The sequence below is a fragment of the Columba livia genome, chromosome 11, assembly GCF_036013475.1.
Source record: "Columba livia isolate bColLiv1 breed racing homer chromosome 11, bColLiv1.pat.W.v2, whole genome shotgun sequence".
Taxonomy (NCBI): domain Eukaryota; kingdom Metazoa; phylum Chordata; class Aves; order Columbiformes; family Columbidae; genus Columba; species Columba livia.
Window position 1 is genome coordinate 3,074,609 of NC_088612.1, and position 17,761 is coordinate 3,092,369.

Here is a 17,761-nt window from a genome sequence, read left to right on the forward strand (position 1 = left end):
AAGCTGGAATTATCCAGAAAAAACCCCAAACAAATATCAAGGCCAAGCGTAGGAAAGAGTTTGTTTTGGTTTGGCTTGCTTTATTTTGGTGGAGAAAAGAATATGCTGGAGACAGATTTGAAACAGTGAATGACCCCGGGTTTTGTGACAACTGCATCCCAGCTCTAGCTGTCATGGTCACGGCTGATGTCAGCTGCGCGCACCCCACGAGGGAAGAGTCGGGTCCAGGCCTGCCAGAAAGCCCTAAGCACTAAACCTTTCTGTCCAGAGAGGGATATGTAAAGCTACATTTCTCTGGGATTGCTGCCAAATGACTAATCTTGGACACTTTCAGGCATTCCAGCGTGTCTGGTTAGTGGTTACTCTAGCCATCCTATCGTGTTTTTGGGAACCAAATGTCTTGCACGCTAAAGCAAGGTGCATATTATACAAGGGGTGCCTATAATGGATTTAGGCAGAGTCAGTAGCCAGCGCGCAGTGGCTTTACATCAAAGATAACCACGTGAAGAGGGAACACTGTGTGTGTACTCCAAGCCAGAGATGTGGAGGAATCAGACCCCTTTCTACATAGTTTACTTAGGAGTCATTGGCAGGGGGGGATAGGAAGGAGGGATTTTTACACACAGAGTGAATTAATTACTTCATTAACTGCTGTTTTCATTTCCATGCAAGTGACAACCACCTGTTAAACCCAGAGGTGAGCTAACGGAAAAGTGCTCCGCAGTAATCCACTGCTCAGACAAGCATCACTCTATTTACAGTTAAAAAGAGCTCATGTTTTCTGCAGAGAGATCCCAAGCTTGTAGACTGCTCTGTGCTTGTTAACGTACTAATGGACTCCCTAAAACTGGTCTAACTGCGGTGATTCCTTCATTGCATGGTTCACAGAGCTGTCTAGGGGCATACTCCAATGGGCATTCAAGCATCATCTCATAGGATTTTTCTTTTTGTTTAAGGTACAACATATATTTCAAAAAACAATAATATATCCAGACAGTGATCATCTACTACATGTAGCCTGAATGCGTTCCTGTAGCCAGTGCATCTGCCAGAGCCTACTCCAGTGATAAATCATCGTGGTTTCCAAAGGTTAATCATAAGTGCTCTGCAGAAGAGATGTCGTGTCCAGATAATATGGTTTCCTTTTAATTGTCTTTTTGGATCTAGCTTTGTTCTTATACTACGGGATAACGGGCCAAAGGCGGCACCATGCAGGCTGTGTTGATGAATTGTGCAGTGAAGTTTTCCTTTTGATCCTTCTTTTTCTTCTAAACTATCCTGGCCCCTTTCTCCCCTTATATGGAAGCTCTTTGCCTTGTACCTCCTGTTTGACGTCAGTGTTGGATGGGCTGGATCAGGTCACAGTACTCGCTTGTCGGGCTGAGACAGCCTGGATATCCGAGAGGATGAGCCGACCTCTGCCGCAGAGGGAGCCGTGTGCTGGAGAAATGGGGTTCCCAGCCTCAGATAATGCACAGCGTTGTCTTATCTTTGTAGGTAACACTGAATCTTCTTATAAATGTGTTCAATTTTGTGGTTACGTGAATCTGTTGTCTTTGAGGATTATAGTCGGTAACCTGTTGTACCAGTGCAAGGAGCTATGGTCATGTTCTAACACGTTCCCCTAAAACACCGGGTGTTTACACAGAGTAGACTTACAAGCTTTTTATCAGGGTCCATCCACCCTGGCTAGCTAAGCCCAATTTTAAACTCATACAGCTCAGTACTCACCAAACATTTGCGATTGTCCCAAGATGCCTGGGTTGTGATGGTGTTTTTCTGTGCCCACAATCAAGATTTGAAAGATGTCACACAGAGGACCCCAATCATCTCCAGTGGCTTCAGTGGAGTTGTTCTGATGCCAGAGCTCCTTGTCTGGGTCCCGGCAACTGGGCACTCCAGGCAATCGGGCTGCACAGAGCTATAAGCAGAAGTGCTGCTCTCAATGTCCTTCTGGAACAGCAATCCAACCGTCCTGCAGAAAACACCAATAGTCCTGTGCTCGAACAAGGCTTAGGAAGACTTTTAAACCAGGAGAGTTAAGAAAATAGACAGAGATGATGATGGTTTCCTTGTGCAGCTGTGGGGAAGTTCTCTGGGGGTTTCTGAGCTTCCTCAAAAGTGTCGTGTTACTGCCCATACGCAAGTCAGAGACTGAGTAAACCCACCGCACATCACCCCGGTGCATCAGATCCTTTTTCTGCAGTGGTTCCCATCCACAACAAAGATGGGAGACATTCCTTTCCAGCGGCAAACCTGCTACATTAAATGCCACCTTGCTTGACTATTTCTAGCATTTGCATGATAAATTGATCTCCAGAGAAGCGCACTCTCAAGTAAGTATCAAAAAGCTGTCGTGTTTAAAGCTTTTTAGATGGTCATTAGGCAGTTCAAGCCTGTGGTGGACACCAAGCAGTTTTTCACTAGTGCTGACCAAGATGTGCTGACTCCAGGAGACACAAAACTTACCGCAGAATTGTAGGTGATGTTAGAAGTACTTCAAAAATATGGAGTTTTACTTGGCTGTTATCAACTATCCTAAATACACAACTTCCAGAAACCACTGAATTTCAAAAGGTAGATACTGTGGCGAAGGGCGTCAGATTACAGTCTTACTTCCAGGCAATGACAAATATTTCCTAGGTGACTCTAGGGCAAGTCACAAGTCACTCAATTTATATTTCCCCATCTGCAAGGAATTAGAATCATAAATCAATTAATATTTATGATGTGTTTCAGGGTGTCTGTGATAGGGCCACATAACTTTAGATAAACGGGAGTTTACTTTGATTTGCTGCTCAAGAGATAAAAGAAAGCAGTATAGCAACTGTTCTAGAAGAAATCCAAGGTTTCTGTAGCCTCTTCTGAAGTTTTCCCACCGAAGCAGTTAACAAAGCTTGCATGTAGTGTATTCTAATGCACATGATTTAGCTGCGCACTTTAAATTATTTTAGTTTTACGGCTCCTGTCTGTCTGTTTTTGTTTTACTTGTTGTTCTTTTCCACTGCTGAGCTCTGTAATTGTTCCTTTCAGGCACAGTCACCTCAGGTCAGGCTGTACCTTGCTAAGGAGCTGGACTGCAAACAGACTAAACCACGTGTCTCCAGCCCGTTCCTGTTGTTAATCCTCCCAAGTTCTGGGCCTGGCGCTTGGCAGAGCAACAAAAGTAGAGTTTTTATCACAAGTTCACATTCTCCTGAAGTGGAGGATGAGCTGGGTAATCCCCGCCTTAAAAAACATTAAAAAAATAACATTAAAAAATCATTAATAAGAAGGTTGTAATACGGGAGCTACCTCAGATTTATTTCAGTATCGTAGGGGGCACAACTGTATTGAAACAACTGTTTGTGCGATGTGAACTTAGTCTGAGAAATTCTGTTTCTCTTTCTCTTCCCAAAATATCTGCCGGAGCGCTTTCGTTAGTAAATATGCTGTCATTGTAACAAATATGATGCTGGGTTTAAACTGATGAGAAAATGGCCAAAGTACATGCAGTTTATAGTCTGGCAGGAAGCTGGTCTGGATATTTAGGTTTTGTCTGAAATCTACAGCGCTACAAACAATTTATTTCCCGTTTCAATCTCTGTCTAGCGAGGTCCCTGCTTAATTTCCTTTCTCTCTGTCTTGTGATTTTCACAGTCTTCATCTCTGCTGCAGTTGTTTAAGTTCATTGTGTGGGAGCAGCCACAGCAAGTTCAGCGAATACAGTTGGAAAGGAGCACAAGGTCTATATTCTTTGTCTCTGGAGCCTCTGGGGAGCCCGGGTGCTGTAAGCAAAGTCTTGGGTGAATACAAGGACCTAACACAAAATGCTGTGCTGGGGTAAATGTGGGATCCATAGCAGTGTCAGGGAAACGCCTCAGATGGGAAAGTGTAATCGTAATTCTTGACGAATTGGTGTTATCAGCAGGTCACTGTATTAAGACAATAAAAGATGTTGTCATGTGACAAAATGGTGAGAAAAGCTTTAAATAGGACAAAAGTAGAAGTCTTAGAAAGGGAGAAAAGTGGCAGCTTCATCATTGGGTGTTTATATACTTCTCACATAGGCCAATAGTTAGGTACATGTGGGGAAGCGCTTACAAAATATTTCTGATAAATCACCTAATACTTGTGAGATAGGAGGCAGGAGATACTCGGCATGTTTGGGATGGCTTGGTGTGTTCAGAAATAGCTAAACTGCATTAGCATCTGCAGGGACATTGAGGTATCATTTCCAAGACCGTAGCCCTAGCAGGTTGTCCTAAACAGTTCGGGGACATTTAGCACGTCCATCGCTTCCTCTAACGGGCAAAATTTCTAGGACTAAGAAGAAGCTTCTAAAAATGTGCCAACTGCTGTGTTAAGATGAGCGTTGCAGCGTTGTGATAACGTACAAGACACTGAAGAAGACAGTGAGCAAAAGTGAAGGTGGCTGGTCTAACGGAATTCTCTGTACTAATGGAAACTACAGTAAACAGCCACATAAAGAAACCAAATCCGATTTTAAATGATCTCAGTTTGCCTAAGTGCCATGTTGTGACCACGAAGGAGATGTTTAAGAGGGATTCTAGGTACTAACCTCACTGCATCGCAGAAGAAAAGTCAGCAGGTATAAAAAAGTCTGGGTTTTCTTGGAAAAAGATCTTGTGGTGAAAAAATGTCTCCTCGTGTTTGACCATCCCTAAAAGCCTATGAGTGATGCTTGAATCAAGAAGCTATGAAGGGCTGCAGTGAGGTGATGCCATCGTGCAGACAGCCCTGCCCCGGGTGTTCCAACAGCCCTGGACACTTCACAGGGTCCTTTGTGTCCCAGAGAGTCACCTTTTGGTGATAATTCATTTCTCTCTTCCACACTGTTAAGGAACAGCCAACACAGCAAAGGAATAAACGAGTGCGTTTGACAAAGCACAAGCAATCAAGGGATCTGCTCCCTCTTATCTAAAGCTGCGTGTCAGTGATTTCTGTCTGAGCGTCTAATGGTGCAGGTAATTCGTACAGTGATGGATATCTCTAACGATCAGTTAGCTTCTGCCTTGTTTCCATCCTTGAATGTGCAACAATTTGTGCTGCCAGCTGGGAGAAGTTTGCATTTCTCTGGTTTGTTTTGTAAAAACAGCTTCTGCGTGAAAGAAGCTGATGTGTTATACTTAACATGCACACCTACAGTCTCTCCCCAAGCACAGCGCTTCTGAACAGCCCTTGTGTAGTAAATTTTTCCTGTTGTTTAGCATATGATATTAAGAAAAACTTGAAGAGAAATGCTGCGAGGGATGGAATTTGCTATATTGCTTTTTTCCTCTCTAATTTGTTTTTCTTTTTGATCACCTGTTCCACAATCAGTGAAATACCTTGCAGCTGGGTGCATGGATTCAGCTGTGAGATGCCTCCAGCTTCTTTTTTGGTAAATGAGCAAGTGGTTATAAAATCAGAAGTGAAGTACTGTTTGGGAGTGGAGCCTGGTCCTGCATCCTCTCATTGCTGCTGATCCAAGGTAGGGGGAAAACTGGACTTCTGCCAGACACTGAATTAATTGCCAGTGTAGGAGACCTGTTATATCTCTCCTCTCTCTGTCTGTCTGGGGTGTTTCATAGAGAGCCGAAGGGTGCCTTGCTTGATCAGCAGCAGCTATGAGTTTAGGGTAATCTGCTGCTATTTTGGGGAGAAACCTGCAAAAGAAGGAAGTGTTTCCTCGTGTCCCTCTCCCAGAACTCCCTAGAAATTCCCCTTGAGTGGGGTTAGTGAGCTGGGAAGGAGGCTCAAGCAAAGTTTGCCCACCTGTGCATGATGTATGGGCTGGTCAGGGCACTGAGTGAAAAGTGAGCATGATGGGGACTACCACCCCATTTAACCATGAACGATAACCAGGAACAGCAGAGGATCTGGGTGCCGCACAGCTGCGATCGTTGCCTGCCTCTGCGCAGCGCTCGTGCTCAACCTGCTGTGGGGAAGCTGGATTTACACTGCTCTCTCTTGTAGTATTTTTCTTGAATACCTGTATGTCTTCCCAGTGGAAAACTGATTTTGCTGGGATTTGCTGTTCCTGCTGAAAACAAGCGTGGCCGTGTTTGGAAAAAGCTTGTGTAGTGAGGTTATTTCGGGCATTGTAGCGCCTTACATAGCAGATATCCATTCTTTACCCTGTCTCAAAAGCCCACATGGCTTTTCCCATGTGAATCTGTGAAATGGACAGTTACTAATTTATCTTCCTTTTAAAAGGACAGACACTTTAAATCAGATTTTGAAGTCCTCATGACTTGGAGCTTTTTATATATATATAGATTTTTTTTTTTCTAAATGGCTGTTTCTTTTGGTGCCCAAGGCCGTCAAAAGAAAGATGTGATTTTTAGGTGTTTATGCTGGCTGAGCAAGAGGGGAACAGCCTGTGTGAGGATCTGAAGACGTGTCACGTGCAGGGAATGACCCTGACCTCCTCAAACGACTCCAACACTTGCATAATGAACTTCTAAGAGCACAAGGAGGCGAACAAATCTGCAGTTTTGTCCAGATTGGTATAATTGTCGTGTTAATGGATTTAAGAGTGATCGTTCTGACTTGGTTTTAATTCTTTGTAAAGCCAATGTGTGCACTGGTTTTCTTTGAAGTTCCTGGAAACCAGAAGTGTAAACCAGATTTGGGCTGTGGGGAAAGGTGCGTTTAGCACCTGGGGCATGTGAGAGATAAGGGAAGGAGGGTATTGCTCCTGGTTACCTGCGAATTGCGAAGCCTTTTTGCAAAGGGATAGGAAGTAGAGAACTGTGCCCTGGAGGTATATATCAGGAAGACTAAGAGATGGCATCACAGCTTGTTTCAAGTGAGAGGAGGTTCAAGTCCCTCTGGATGAAGCAGGAGGAGCCCACTGACTTGAGCACAGTAAGTGCAGATCCAACGAGTCTTGCCAAGGTGGATGTAAACCATGGGACCAGCTTCCCCCAGTTCATTGGATCATCTCTCAACCTGTCTGTTTGGAAGTTTAAAGGACATGTTCTAAAACTCTTTTTCAGCTCCGTTCCCCAACTGTTCTGGTGGATATTTTTCTTAGTGCTTGCTGTTGTGCCAGCGTTAGAGCCTGTCAACCCCTGCAGCTCCCAGCTGTGCTGCTGTAACCGTAATTCACAGACACTGCCAACTGCTGTTCTGCTTCATATGACAGATCCTACCGTGATAGCTGCGCTACACCAGCCCCGGTGAGTGTGTTGGGAAGGATGGTGCCCATGTGGGTAAGATTTGTGTTTGTTAGGGCTGTGGTGAGTGAGGCTGCAAGCGCTGCCTTCCCCTTTTCAAAAACTCTAAAGATTAATCTCCCTGACACATCCTGAGAGGGTTTTTTTTTTAATAGCTATCCCCAGAAAACTTACGCGGTCTGTTTTCTCCACCTGCCCTCAGTGTGGTTTCTCCTTATCTCTCCTCCAAGTTGTCATCTCCTCCAGCAATTTTTGTGGTGTTGCTTTTCCTGCTGCTCAGCTGCATGTGCAGACAGCTGTAAAATGGAGTTTACAAGACTCGTGATGTACGAGCGCTGTGCCGTGGCACCGCGGAGGTCGGATTCCTGTACGTTCCTCCTTACAGCTGTCTGCACGCAGAGCTGAACGCAGGCAAGTGGCAGGGAACGCAGCCTCCCTGATGGGAGCTTACAGAAACAAGAATACACTTGGAAAAATAAGTGTGAATCATGAATGAAACATTACTCACAGAGCCTGATCGCGATGTAAGCAATGGATGTGAAACATTCTTGGAAAAAGGGGCACATTTGGAGACAGTAATAAATCGGGTTAGCAGCTTGATGGTAGGATATGCTTCTCTTGGTTAACTAAGGATACTGCCTTGCTCCACAGATACACCTAACATCAGGAAGGATTGTACGTAGTTGGATACGACTGAGTGTATTTAAAGGTATTGGTTTGGCCCAAAGAAAGGAAATGTACTTGAGAATACAGCAAACAGTTGTTAAGTATTCAGAGGAGATCCAGTTCCCTGTCTTATGTTCAGACATGTTTGTAGGATGAATTTTTCAGATGGTAGAGTGATATAGCAACATAAATCTCACAGCCAGTACATGGGATTTTTTGCTATTGTGAATATATGATAAATTACCGCTCGGTATGACCACAGATGATGGATCTGTTCCTTAAATAATAAATTCAGCAACCATGAAAGCATTCTGCTTTGCAGGTGTACAGCCTGTCTTAAAGAGTAATTTCAGAGGGGTCTTTAGCCCCTGCTGCTGCCACGCTGCAGGGTGGGTTTCCGTCTCTCTGTTTTGCTGTTCTCTTTCCTACTCTTATTCTGTCTGTCTCTGGGAAGGGTTGAGGATGCTGGCCCAGGAAGGAAGGCTACTGGCCACTAGCACTGCTGGTCAACCAGGAGTAAGTCAGAGAGCAGCTGCTGGGCAGGAGGCAGTGAGGACCTGGGAGAGGGGAGATGGGGAGAGAGCCAGAGGGAGGAAATGTGTGGGTTTGAAAGCCTGTCTTGAGGGAGTCTTCCCTCATTAGCCTGGGCTAATAATTTAGCCGCTGGGGTAGGCTGACAAAGATTAAGAGCTTGTCCTTCTAGCTTTAATGACCAAAGAAAACTGACCCACTGATGGAGAAGCCAAGTTGCGTGTTTCTTTTACTGATTTGCTTTCTCTTACTGGATCCCAGCATGCCACAATGTGATATAGAGTGTTACAGCATCAGGAACCAATTTATGAGTGTGAAGAGTCCTGAGGCTGGCTAGCTAAGAGCGGGGATCCAATAGCCTTGGGAAGCAGAGGGACAACAGGCAGCAAGGCCTGTAGGGTGTAAGAATTGGCTATACCACTCCACCTAAGTGGGGTCCAGAAGGACCAGTTCTCATTCCTGATTTAGTAAATCACAAAGCAAAAGGGTTGCACACTAAATGAATGCAAGTTCGCTTAAAAATACTTAGGAAGAGGGAAGGGAAAACTCTTCAAGAGGGGAATGGCTAATTCTCTATGGTCGCAGCTGGCTGCATGGCACTGTGTACCGCGATAGATACTCCTGCTTGTGAAGCACAGGATAATTATAGGGGAGTGGGTGGGGACGGCATGGCTTTGTTCCTCCCTTCCCCACAGATTTTTGGCTGGTGGCAGAGATCTGGTCACCCTCACTCTGCATCTGCTGTGCAAGGAGCCGCTGCTCTTGGCTGGTTTGGGGAGAGCCTACAAACAAAAAGCAAAGTGGAGAAGGCGCAATGCTGGAGGATGTGTGGGACAGATGAACAATTGTGAAAGCAGAACAAACAGGGGGCTTTTGTGGGAGATTTTAGGGGACTGACTGAGTTTTTGGGAGATCATAGAGGCAATAATTGCTTTTGGGCTGGGAGAAGGATTTTGATCTGATGAGGGAAATGGCAAGAGAAAGCAGATGAGAAAAGGGGTGCTTAGAGGAGGAAACAAAAAGATCTGAGGCAAAGGCAGGAAGAAGCAGGAGAGACTAAGAAATGGAGAAAGAGAAACAAATCTTTAGAATAGGATGGGGCTAGGAAAGAGAATTCCACATTGTGGGACAGCAAACAAGGTAATCCAAGTGTAAAGGAGGAACAGTGGAGAAAGGGGGGTACATTTTTCTCCCACAAATGGTGAGTCTACCCTGCTGATCACTGAGCAGCAGTGAGTGTGATGTGTAAACTACAGCTGCAAAGTCAGTTTCGACACCAGTTATGACAATGAAGCTTGTGCATATGTGAAGTATTTGAGCTTTAGACTCAAATGTCTTTGGTTGAAAAAGTTGCTGACTTAGACTGTCTTGAAGGTCCTGATTTCCAAATGGTACAGACTGTGGTCTGCAATCACAATTATGCAACAGCAGCAAGCCAGACAGCCTGCCAGGCTTTCAGAGCTGTGCTTCGGTCATTATTTTATTGCAGGACATCAGGAAAGTGATGCAGAAAACAAATCCATTGTACTTCTGTACATTCCAGGAGCATCTCAGCACAAATTTTACACTTGCCTTGTGTCACCTGAAAACGCCCAGTTCCAATATACCTGTTGCTTTGACACAGACAAGCAGAAGTACCCTTAGCCTGCTCTTGGGATGTAAAGCTGTTACAGACGTGTGGCTAAGGCGGAGTATGGTCCCTGTTTTCTCTTCTGGAATATCTTGGGGCTAGAGCTTTGTCACAGCTTGCATGTGTCAGTGGTTAGCAGTGTGGAGTCCATCCAGCTGTTTGTGTGCTGGCACAGTTTCCACAGTTCCTCCACCTCTTCCTCCTCCCCGCTGCCTCCTTCGCTGGTCTAGAGGCCAGCAGGATCGCCTGACTTTTCAGAAGGCCAGAAGACACAGTTGGAACATGCAGCTGACTTGGGGGGAGAAGGAATTAAAACCACACGGAGTAACCTCAGATCAAGCTTGCTTCCTTGTGCTCAGGGGACCGCAGGCACGCTTGCTCTGCCATCACTGAGCAAACACTTTTTCCAAAGCACGCTGATGGTTTTGTTCGCGCAGGTGCTAGTCCATCATTTCTTCTGCATAATTCTGCCTGTCAGTGTCTTAGGTGTGGAAATATTATCAGAATAGGGTTTTGGCACCAAACGTTTTCTCCAGGCATTCATATGCATTTTTGTGTAGCTGGGCAGGAGCGAATTGTTCCAGTGCTCGTGCCCAATGGGGGATGGTCAAAGCCTGTGTGAAGCGGATGCAGACTGCTGATAGATTGAGGGGAAGTGCTTTTCCTTAGGGGAATTTTTGGGGAGATAGCAGACAGGGGGAGTCAGTGTGGTGTTCAGTCTTTTGTCAAACAATCCAGGATCCAATGTAATTTGTCTATCGGATGGGGAAGTGGCTGGATACTGTGATTTTTCAATCCTTTTAAAATTTTGAGCTTATGTATCTGTTTTCTAAATCCTTTGATCTGCTACAGCATCCACTTGTCTACAGACCCAGCTGATAACAATCATTCCAAACTCTTTGCTAGCCTTCTTTCTTATTCTGCAGTCCTGAATGAAATTCAACCTTATTCTCCATAAATAACCTTTCTCATTCCCCAGCTGTCTCCTAGAGCTGGTTCTCTTCTGACCTCTCACTCACTGACTCTGTACTGACCTTACACTTCCCCCACAGCCCTAACAAAGCCAGTGGCTACACTCCTATTCTTCCTCTGCTCTTTTGCACTATTTCATTTTTTTGAATAATAGGGCCTACTTTTCCTGAGTTACTCTTCACCAAATAAGCTTGAACAAGCCCCTTTATCTACAGAGTTCATAGAGTGTAGTGACAAACCACCATCGGCAAGGATTCCGATGTTTTCGCTGCTTCTCCCTGATTCTAGACTACGGGTAAATCTATACTTTTGCCTGTATTTTTCTATTGGCGTTAAAAACCAGCACCAATGTTTTCAAATTGAAGAGAAACAAACCAATGCGTGAGCCAGTGTTTTGTTCAAACAGAGTTTTTTGGTCTTATTTGGATTTTCATCAGTGTATGAACAACTACACTGATTGTTCAGTGGCTTTTATTAGACTACTGGGGGATCATTCAGGCATTTTGTGCTCACCTCATTCTCCCATTCAAGCCGGTGTGAATTCTGATCTCAAAAACTTGCAGATGGAGGCTTATTTGGTTTTGTTTGTGTGGAGTTAGGCTGTAGATTTAAATGCTCAGAAATGATCTGCCCGGGGTTGGGGTGGAAAAACATTTCAAGAAGGGCAAAGAGGTCACGCACGTCATATCTGCGTGTACACTTGGTTGTTTTGTCATGCTATTATTGTACAAACAACAAAGCGTTTCTCTACCCCCTCAGTATTTGTTTGTCTGTCATTTGGATTAACTGCTTGAATGGGAACTTGTTTGCCTCAAAAATGGAAAGCAGAGATGTTTTTAATATAAATATTTTTTGAAATGATACCATAAAAAGGTGCATTTCATCTTTATGTAGCTGTAAATCAAAGCCATTTATTTTACGAAGTAGAAGGCTTAACTCTAGGTGTCAGCACTGCAAACTGAATGCAGAGCTCTGAAAATGAAGTTTTGCTGGGTCTGAGTCCTCCAGTGCCACCAGAAATGAAGTGCAGTAGCAGTTTTGCTGACAGATCCATTAAGGCTGAAGCAGAGGAGAGCCCACACTTGTGGTTAATGGCACAAGTAGGAATTGCTGCATTCTCTTCTTACACAGCCTCTTTCTAGCTGCACTTCAGTGGTCCTATTAACGGGATCTAGTAAATAATGGTTAACATAAAGGAAAGAATGAGGGCAAGATTCCTTTCCAAACAGTGCCCACTGTTTAAAGCAGGCATGTTAAGCCTTTCCCTTCATTTATTATTAAGTGCTTATCTTAAGTGGGTATCCAAAGTGACGAGAGAGCACAGGAAACCAGCGTCTTTTTCTGGTTCTGACAGGGTACATAGATCAGCTAAATTAATGGGGTGGATGAAGTTTATGTGACTATTGCTTATACTTGAAATTGCACAGTAGCAGAGAGATCGGGGAAGGAAAGACTTGATTTTCCAGCCTTTAAACCTAGCAATTACGAGAAATAAATAAAAGCATTCTGACAGTGCAAGTACTGTGGTTATCCTGAAAAACCACATTTCTCAAAAGCACTGACTTTTGGCTTTGCATCTCCTAACCTTATAAGGTGCTCTCATCTGTATCGAGTGATGCTGTCATGTATATGAATGGAGAGCTGCTTTTTGCCATTCTTGCTGTCCTAGTCATCTTATCTGCACATTTTGCTTTTAATTTTGACGTGATGACATTTGTCATGTAGCTGAGGCGCTGTTCAGAGGCTGACTGTTCCGAATGCACCGATGTGCTCATGCTGAAATGGCTTTTCCTGAAACATTGTGATTCTGACAGGGGAGCACGAAAGCATCCATGATACAAATTTGGAGTGATTTAAATAGTTTCCTCCTATGAAACATCTTTTTACCTCCTCAAAAGCTGGAGCTTATTGACAAAAGTACTGTCTCTGATATTTGGTTTTCTCCATGCTCCTAAACCTAAAGTTTGATCTGGCCTTCCCTAAACTGTCGTCACCTCTGAGTTGTTCCTCGTGAGAACAGGCGGTGCCTGAGTCAGAGTGAAGGCTGGTGGAGCTCCAGATGGAGGTGAAAGGCACGTGTGGAACACAAACAGGGCTCTTGGGAGCCTGCTGGGTGCTGTGTGGTCTGTGGCAGAGTGAGGTGTCCTGTGTCTGCTGAGCGCGAGCTGCGCTTGAGCTGGTGCTTCTCAAACACGTATTGTCTGTAGCAGTAACTCGACTTGTCCTGGGTGCAGTGTTTTAAAGGGTTTTAAATACTCCTTGTCTTTTGAAGTATGTACAGATGTCTAGTCTTACCTCCATATGATAAAGAAACAGAAAAAGTCTATTTACATATGTATTCCTGGAAAAGCCTGTCTGCAGTTCGCTTTCCAAGCTCTAGGGTCTGGCGCTATCCCTGTAGCACCATCTTTCCTGTTCATGGTCTTTGCTTTCAAAAATATTTTCAAAGAACTTGGCGTGGCCAGAGATGCAAAGGCAGGTGATGAGCAGCCCCAGCAGAGCCTGGGCTGGTCCCTGGTTCCCAAAAACAGCGTCCTCCCAGCTCTTTGGCCATCCGCGGGGCAGCCGAACTTCTGATTCCCACAAGTGACGCTGGGTTGAGAATTCAAAGAATCACAGAGTGTCAGGGGTTGGAAAGGACCTGGAAAGCTCATCCAGTGCAATCCCCCCATGGAGCAGGAACACCCAGATGAGGTTACACAGGAAGGTGTCCAGGCGGGTTGGAATGTCTGCACAGAAGGAGACTCCACAACCCCCCTGGGCAGCCTGGGCCAGGCTCTGCCACCCTCATCATGAAGAAGTTTCTTCTCAAGTTCAAGTGGAACCTCCTGTGTTCCAGTTTGAACCCATTACCCCTTGTCCTACCACTGGTTGTCACGGAGAAGAGCCTGGCTCCATCCTCCTGACACTCACCCTTTATATATCTGTAAACATTAATGAGGTCAGGAGAAAGAAGTTAATTGGACCTGAAGTGGCTGGAGGAGGGCGGAGGTGTCAGCCGTGTAAAGGTGCCTCTGGCTCCGCGCTCCTGGGGGGATGTCCCGGGGTTGTCCCGGGCGGTGGGTTCCCAGGGGGGGGTGTTCCCGGGGGGGGTGTCCCAGGCGGTGGGTTCCCAGGGGGGATGTCCCGGGGGTGTCTCGGGGGGGGGTTCCCAGGGGGGATGTCCCGGGGGTGTCCCGGGAGGGGGGTTCCCAGGGGGGATGTCCCGGGGGGTTCCGGGGTCCGGGTGTCCCCTCGCCGCAGGTGGCGCCGGGCGCACGCGGCGCGGCGGTTTGAAGTTGGCTCTCCCGGGCGGCGGGCGGCGCGGCGCGCCATTGGCCCGCGGCGGCTCATTTGCATTGACGCCAGCGCGGGCCGGAGGTCAGCGCCGCCGGGCGCTGTTATTGGCTCCGCCGCTGTCAAGCGCCGGGGCAGCGCTGGCGGGGGCAGGGCGGGCGGGGCGGGGGAGGGCTCGGGAGGGGACGGGGCCGCCGCTGCCGAGGAACATCAATAATAACACGGCGGGCGCGGAGCGAGCGAGGCGCTGCGAGGAGAGAGGCTTTTCCCCGCTGCAAGGGACGCGGACGCCACGGCCCTGGGAATTAGAGCTCTCGCCGCTGCAACCCTTCCCGCCGGGATGCGACGCTAGGACCGTTCTCCTTCTACTTCTCGCTCTTTTTGATTTTTTTTTTTTATTTTATTTTTTTTTCCTCGCCGTTTCGCATCATTTCTCTGACCAAAAAAATCCCCCCCAACATGGAGGCCCTTTGATGCGTCCGCCAGCGGAGCCGGCTCCTCCCGCGGCTCTGCAAAGCCCTCCGGGCCGTGCCCTGATTTTCCGAGGGCCGCCCCCGGCGCTCGGCCCGGGCGCTCGGAGGGCTCCCCGCGGCCCGGCCCGCTCCGGTCCCGCGGCGCTGAGCCGGGAGCCCCGCCGGGCGGGATGCGGCTGGGGCGGCCGGAGAGCCCCGCTGCCGCCTGACGGGGGGCGCTTCCTTCCGACGACGGGAACCTGAATGTCACCCCCGCGCCGGAGGCGGTGCGGGACATGCCCAGCGCGGCGTGAGGGGCGCAGCCGGCTCTCCGGGGCGCCGATTTGCGATTATTGTTAATTTCTTTTTTTTTTTTTTTTTAATTTATTTCGGCCCCCAGCTCAGCCCCAAAGCCCCCCCCCCAAAGCACAGCCCCCGCACCGCGCCGGGCGGGACCGCCGGGAGTGAGCGCGGAGGACGAGGTGGGGAGCGGCCCCCGGCCCGCACCGGGTTAATCGGTAACGCTGTGCAAACCCAGGTGGAAAATGCGCCGTGCTCCGGACTAGGCGGGCGGCGATGGTGCAGTGCCCCCGACCGCTCTGAGAGCCTGGCCGAGCAGCCGCCGGGGTGCGTGTGCTTGCGGGTTTGGGGCTTCGGGTTTTTGTTATTTTTGCCTTCCCCCCACTTCTTATTTTTTCCTTTTTTTTTTTTTTTTTTTTAATTTTCCCCAGAAGGCAACCTTACCAAGATCTCAGATGGCTTAGAAAAATTAATAATAATCTGTGAAAATATGAAGTCGACCGGTTTTTGATTTTCCCACCCTCCCCTCCAGCTCCCCAGCCCACTGCTGAGATTGAGATACAAGGACCCGTTTCCTGGAGGACGAGGAGAACAGACACGCTTTCTGGCGGTGTAGAAGGGACCGATGGCAATGCTTCAGAGCGTAGCGGAGACGCAGGAAAGAGATTCAACCTGTTAACAAAAAATCAAGCAGGGGGAAAATACCAACGGGAAGGAAGGAGATATATATATACACATATATATATATATACAATTTAGAAGTATTCCCCAGGTGGCCTCAAAGCATGGGCTGTGCTCCAAGCATCCACATCTCTGACAGCAGAGTGGTCTATCACAGTAGCAAAGAGTCTGAGGAGTGCAATTCCCCTCACCAGACCAACACAACCATGTCTCAACAGCAGCAAGGCAACCCCGTCCCAGGATTATTCATTAAGTCCTCCAACACATCCACTTATAAGGTGAGGACTAATTCCTCTAAGAAAGACAAGAGGGAGAACAGCCAGAGCATGGAGGCAGAGACCCAGACCAGCAGATCCAGTGTTAAGGTAAAAAGGGTGCTAAACACCAGCGCTGTTTCTCTCAGGACTGTAGCGGTTTAACCCGAGGAGCTCCCTGCCGAAGCGCTGCGTTGCGGGGCGGCTTTTCCTGGCTTGAGCTATTACTTTGTTTATAAACTAATCAGCCTCATGGAATGACTTTATAGATGTACCCAAGCCTCTTTCTTCCCTCCTTCCGCAAAACGAGTTTTCCTAATGCCGGGCAGGCGAGCGGTGTGATTGTCCTCGTCGGTCCGTATTGCTGGGGACACGGGTCTTGCTTCTGAAGGCGGAGGGCCCGTCCGTCAGTCTGTCCGTCCGTGGTGGGACTGCCGTGCGTGGGGCTGCGCCGCCACCAGCTCCCGTGTTGTACGTGTGTGTTGGTGCCGGGTCCTCCGGTGTTGCCGTTGGTGCCCATCTGGTGTGGGAACAGAGGCAAATCGCAGTCCAAAGCGATCTGCTGGCAGGAATGATCCATTTGCATTCCTCTGCCCTTCAGAAAGTTGAAAGGGGAGCGACAGCGGTTTTTACTCTGGGTACTGATTTACATTAACAATGAGTTGACCTTGTCTGTTGCTGCAAATGGGGTATTTTTTGGAGGGGTATTTTTTGGCGTGTGGGTTAGTGAGCGTGCTTTTGTGCAGAGATACAACACAAGGCTGTACGAAGTTGGCAGACACATACCGAAAAAATCGTAATTTGTTTCTGGTTTTTTTTAAAGTGAGATAGCTTTGCAGCATGCTTGCTCGTCTGTTTACTTTCTATTGATGGCCCGTTTGTTTATGGGTTATTCTTCAGCTCCTAGTGCTATAGATTTTGATTGTTTCATATATTTTGCTTTTTTGGGGGGAACAATCTCTGTTTTGTAAAAATAAGTAATTGCAAATTTATATATAAAAAAATCAAATAGTAGCAGCCATGGGGATATTATATAACGTGGCTGATCTGCTTGGGGTTACTGTGATAAGGACTGAGATACACATGCCATAAATATAAGATGCAGGCTTGAGATGCAGGCAAGAGCTGGCTAAATGTCAAATGTTTTGCGGGCTTGGAGAAACTCTGGTGATTTTTAGATTTCTTAGGATTTTTACGTGCTCATTAGGACAGTATTGACCTGGAATAATTTTCTGTAGTGCTGTGAGTGATTTTCTTTAATTGTTTTCCTCCAGAGATAGTAATCTTGGTTCATAGGATTTTAGAAAAAGCCTAGAAAATGAGAAGACGCTTTGTCAGTAGGGAGTTGGAGGAGGAATTAGCAGTACCTGAGGCAGAACGTGAAGCTGAATGGTGTTATACTAAGCTAATTTTTTTGTGTTAGTAACGCTGTACAGGAAACTGAACTTTATGGCCCTGCTCACACACGACAGACGTGCTTACGGCACATTTAATACAGTAACCACAGCCGGGAAACCTAAGTTGTCATCAGAATCCTGACAATTGTTTTGCTAGATGAATTTTAAAATTGTAATTGCGCATCGCAAAATCTAAACCAAAAATCTCCTTAAAATTTGAATTCTGTGCATGTGTCGTCTGTGTCCTTGCTTATGAGGAAAAAAACAACTCCGAAACCAGTTTGCAGAAGCATGCATGGGGAGCAGGTTTAGTTCTGTTGTTGCATTTCAAGGATTTTGTAGGAATTGCTGTTAGTCAGTTTGGGTAATTCAGCCAGATGCTATACGGTTGATGCTGGTTCATATGCATGCTGTGATCTGATTGGCAGTCATTCTGATT

The 17,761-nt window shown here is 46.8% G+C and overlaps 1 protein-coding gene across 14 annotated transcripts in view; it reads left to right on the forward strand.

Moving 5' to 3' along the window:
- The window catches only part of PDE8A (phosphodiesterase 8A), a 155,841-nt gene that overhangs the window by 12,377 nt on the left and 125,703 nt on the right, over nucleotides 1-17,761 (forward strand). For 12 of the 14 annotated variants that reach the window (XM_065076463.1, XM_065076465.1, XM_065076457.1 and 9 more), the window contains exon 1: nucleotides 14,422-16,036. The exons of the other annotated variants lie outside the window; for them this stretch is intronic. In XM_065076463.1, coding sequence (XP_064932535.1) covers nucleotides 15,776-16,036 — 261 coding nt within the window. In that variant the 5' untranslated portion in view covers nucleotides 14,422-15,775. Of the gene's footprint in view, nucleotides 1-14,421; nucleotides 16,037-17,761 lie in introns of those variants that run through there. 14 annotated transcript variants of the gene reach the window in all.